This window comes from Pistacia vera, unplaced genomic scaffold (genome assembly GCF_008641045.1).
Source record: "Pistacia vera cultivar Batoury unplaced genomic scaffold, PisVer_v2 Contig177, whole genome shotgun sequence".
Classification (NCBI taxonomy): domain Eukaryota; kingdom Viridiplantae; phylum Streptophyta; class Magnoliopsida; order Sapindales; family Anacardiaceae; genus Pistacia; species Pistacia vera.
The window spans coordinates 110,097-114,942 of NW_022195866.1; the positions used below are offsets into that span (position 1 = coordinate 110,097).

The 4,846-nt window shown below is 42.4% G+C and overlaps 1 protein-coding gene across 1 annotated transcript; it reads right to left on the minus strand.

The window, feature by feature from the left end:
• Positions 1–2,576: 2,576 nt before the first annotated feature.
• On the minus strand, positions 2,577–4,640 carry LOC116126186 (probable pectinesterase/pectinesterase inhibitor 51). Its single transcript, XM_031411891.1, has 2 exons — positions 3,637–4,640; positions 2,577–3,373 (listed from the first exon to the last, which is right to left on the minus strand). Exons 1-2 carry the CDS (start codon positions 4,619–4,621, stop codon positions 2,688–2,690), a joined length of 1,671 nt encoding a protein of 556 aa, XP_031267751.1. The 5' UTR covers positions 4,622–4,640; the 3' UTR covers positions 2,577–2,687.
• Between the last annotated feature and the right edge of the window lie 206 nt (positions 4,641–4,846).

A 4,846-nucleotide genomic window follows, 5' to 3' on the forward strand; every position in this document is an offset into this window, starting at 1 on the left:
GGACAATCGACCAAATGCCTCGATACAGCTGAAGTCAGTTAGCGCCAACAATCTGGTCGTTTTGTTTTCTGCAAGAAAGCAAAAAATTCATTAGTCTTATTTGTTAAGGAAGAGTTAAAGATAAAGGACGAGCAGTCTGGAAATTAAAAGGAAAACCTACTCGGCTCCTTAAATTTACGAACTCCATCATACTCGAAGAAGAAATGCTTGGTTTTGTAAGCCCCGATGTTACTGGGGTAACCAAATATCCCTTCTTCAATTGTTGATTGCTTGGAGAGGTAGTATGAATCCTTGTCTTTACTCTTCTTTAGATAATAAGCTCAGCCGAGTTCTACTGCTGTTGGTTCGCCGAGGTTGTGTTCGTCAAACGCGATATACATAGTGACCACTATCATATACGCATTTGGCGTTAACATGAATGGTGCTACCTGGAAGTGATCGAGGATTGACCTGATGTAGGGGTGGAGGGGTATCCTCACTCCGCATTTGAAGATCGCATTTGAGATCGTAGCCATTCCCTCGGGAAGGTCCTGAGCAGTGTGTGACCTGTGTTGGAAGACGTTTACGTTGATCACGTATTGGTCTATCGCTTTTTATATCTCATCCTTCATAACTGTTGTTCGTACTACTTACTCTGGACGTGCTGAGGTGCCCAGTGGTTGCAAGCCTCTCTCTCCAACTGTTTTTGCCTCAGGGATGTCCATCGCTCTTAGAATCTGAAAATGTGCGACATGTAGAGGTGACTCAGTCTCCATTTACATTGCCTGTACAACGACTCAAAAGAGTAAAAGAAACCTTGGTTTCTCTTTTATAGCCGCCAAAACCCTAAAAATTCTTAAGGTGATTTTATAAAGATCTATGCCCTAGGTTACAACTCTAAAGAGCGTTTTTTTCAAACACTACTCGAGAATGCTCACCATCTAAGCCTACCAGACGTTCATACCCACCATTACTGTAAAAACTAAGTTTTTAACATAAATGAAAAGGAGAAAAAGAAAAGAAATTTCTTTACCTCTTGATTGCTGGGAATGGATGTTCTATCGTAACGACGAATGTGCATCAACCAGGGAGAGGATGAACTAATTTCTTGAGTGTAAAAACGCTATTTTTCTCTCTGAAAGTTTAAGTTTTGTGAAAAATTTGGAATGGGCTTAGGGTTTTATAGGTAGAAGGCGACATTTGGTTTCTTTTATAAGCGACGTTTGGGCAGGACGTGTTTTTGGCCATTGATTGCGACCACGTGTAGTCAATCTGCTTAAAGAGTAACCGTCATGCTTCGTGGAGATCAACCAGCGTTTCCTTTCATTGAAATTGCCAAACATTGGTGTGATTATCTCCTCCACATTAAATGTGTCCTCATCCGCATTTAATGCTTCAAAAGAGAATGTCGTTTCAGCATGACTTGCATTTAATGCTCATGGCTGACACTCATTGCGTAGAGACACGTCAGTCAGATAAAGCTTATTTTATTGACCAGAACAGCTGTCAAGCGTAATAGATAACATCTGAAGAGGTCATTCGAATAAAACACTCTTCTCCATGTGTCAAACTCGAAGCAAAGTGATTCTCAACTTCTGACAGCGAAATGTCCTAAGTGTTTTTAGGTTGCGAAAGTCAGATAGAGTTCAAAGAATGTCGTTATAGCACTAAGTAAAATCTGTCATAGGTCACTAAACCTTTCTAAACGAACACCTTAGGTTGCTAGTGTAACTTTCAAAGATTCATGTAGCGACCTTTACTCAGTACGAGTTAAGCCATCAGCCTCATGTCATTTGTAACAATGTGACTGTCCTCAACTGTTAGTTCGGGCAAATACACCTCATAATAAGTCAGGTTGCAGCATAATCATGAAGTTCTCAAGATTCAATTCTTGAACCTTAAGAACTAGGGAGCTTCTGTTATGCCTAAAAAGTCAGGGCTGATGTAAGCTTACATCAGTAAGCACCTATTAGAGTTCAGAAAGGCTTTGCGCCATCCAGGAGTTGCCACGTCGCCCTAAGACAGGAAGGATATGGATGTCACCAACTTGGTAGATTCAGGTTTTGTCTATGAGTGAATGAGAACCGCATACTTGTCTAAGCCCTAGGTAATTTGAGGATATATCCTAAGTTATCAGCCAATGGGAGGCAAGGAAGGACTTGCATGGCACCTATCCACTTTCAGATTTGTAATCATTACCTTGAATTCCTCTACTATAAATAAAAGACTCCCCTTCTCATTTTCGGGACTCTAATCTTGAAACCTCATTCTGATTGTAATTTTTAACTTTCAGAGTAAAGATAACCTGCAAGAAAGAGATTGACTTAATTCTATCTGAATACTCAGTTATTATACCTCTTTTCGTTATTCGTTATATGCGACCTTTTGTAATCTCTCATATATAAAATAACAGTGTATGTAAAATTGTTTTAAGCATCCGAACTACTTTAAAAACCATCACTCATTTATTATTTGGTCTTTTCATTCGATTATCCTAATCATTTACGTGTAATTTTTAAGAACAATTTAACACTTTAAATATGCAAGTCGTTGATGTCAAAATCAAGCATCAACAAGAGACAACCGATTTCAAAAGAGACAACGTCCTTTATATTAAAGTTTTGACTCAGACTAAGCCCTATTAAGGCCATAGAAATACGGAAAGATTAAAGATACAGTGTAGTTACAAAGCAATTTACATTCCCAAATTAATGACTTTCAGAAATCCATTCATTCCCTTGAATAAAATTCTGCACTGAATATGTATTAACATGCTCCGCCGGAATCCGGCTACTCCACGCAACTCTTTTAGAAGTATCGGATCCAGGCCCGGAATTCTCAAATTCTCCAAAGTAGAGCGTTTGCAGAGCAAAGTCGCCGCTCCAAGGCAACCAGCCATCTGGTTGTATAAGTGCTTCTAAGGTACAGTGAATCAAAACCGTCCTCGAGAATTCCTTCCATGGTCGTCCGAGGTAATTCTTGTGCGCATTAGGCTTACTATGATAAAGCTTCATGTAATCTTCGGTGCCATTGATCAGACAGTTCTGGAAAACGAAACCTGTCGATTGAGCAGGGTCAGTTCTGCCATGAGCTGTGACGGCATTGGTCTCGCCTTTTTCTGGGTTGACTTGCCGTGGAGCAATTAAGATATGGCAATCCTGGAAAAATGCAGGCGAGTTTCCGAAAATGAAGTCCACATTGCCCTGGATGCGGCAGTTTTTGTAGAACTGGCGGAGGGAGTGAGCATAGAGCGTGTCTTGATTGCCCAGGAATTCACAGTTCTCGACAATGGATAGATCACTATCTGATCTGAAGGCAACTGCTTGGTGCGCTTCTGGACCTGCTGTGTTCTGGAACGTGACACCACTCGCCATGAACCCATCTCCAACAACTCCTGTAACATTACCATACAACACATCACAACAATGACAACAGAACCGAAAATTTGATGAAATCTTTCTTCTTTGATTTCCTTTTCATTCAAGAATTCACATCATTTTCGTTCGTTCACTTGATGTGCCCATAACATTATCATTTCACACCTTACCCTGAATTATTTGGTGCAAACAAATTTTTTTTTTTAAATAAAAAAGGGGTAAGAAACAGAATTTCAATCAAATTCCTTAACAAAACCATAAAATAATAATTGAAACTTACCAACCGTGGCAGTATTGAATGTGGTAATTCCCATCAGGCCCGTATTCAAAGAACCGGAAATTACAGTTTTACCCATCCCGTCTCCTAAGAACACCACATGCTTTTTCTCAAACGCCACCCTAACGATCTCCTCGTAAACTCCCGCCTTTATATTAATAACGAACCTACGTGTCACCGCATTATCCGGGGCCGCGTTGACGGCGTCCTGCACTGTCTTGTAATTACAACTCCCGTCCTTACACACCGTCACGTCCGCCGATAACTTCGACGGAAACCCGCCGTCAAATCCCGGCTGGCTCGCGCCCGCCCCGTCCTTCTCCCAGAACCCGGCCCTCTCCGTCTCGGGCGCCCGCCATGTGTTGAAATCGTCACCGAAATTATCAAACGACACCATCATGCTCAACGCGTTACTCGTCAAACGCATCAAAGAATCCAAAAATGACATCGTTTCGCCCACCAACTTCGTGTCGTTAACATACTTCAACGCCGACCAGGAGTCGTACTGATACGTTAAAGCGGCACTGTACCACGCACGTGCGTCCTTGATTTTGCCACGTGGCAGAGCGTCGTAAGCCGATTGAGTCCGGTGCCCCGAATACCCGAGCAGCTCTAAACAGTTCCTAGCTGCGTTGGACCGGTTCTTACTGTCTGCGGAAGAGTCCAGGATAGACTGAACTTTAACCACGGCAGTTTTGAGGTTTTCGGAAGAAACCCACACGGCGGCCTGGATCATTTGCGACGGGGTGGGGTTGGTGGGGACTTGGTTAGAATGCGAGAGGGAGGTCTGGCACGTGACAGGGTCACGTGTGGCCTTGCAGGCGAGGGAGATTTGGGGAATTTCTGGCGGGGATTGAGGGTGTTTGCGGTGGGAGGCGGAGGAGAGGGAGAAGAAGAGGAAGAGGGAGAGGGTGAAGAGAAGGGAAGCCATGAAGAGGGGGATGAGGTATTTGGATTTGGGTTTCCTGTGAAGCCATTTGGTGGACATTGGGTATTTATAAGGGAATTTGTTGGATGATTTTAAGAATATGATTAAATTAGCGATTGTTTTCAGGTATTCACGAGAAAGGGTACGAGAGGGTCACGGGTTTGTTGGTTTGTTAGTGGTATTTTGGGGGAAAAAGTAACAGTTTTGAATTGAATTGAATCGACAGGTAGAAGACAGTTACTAAACCGGTTCGTTGATTTAAAAACAAAGCACGGTTTAAAGAAT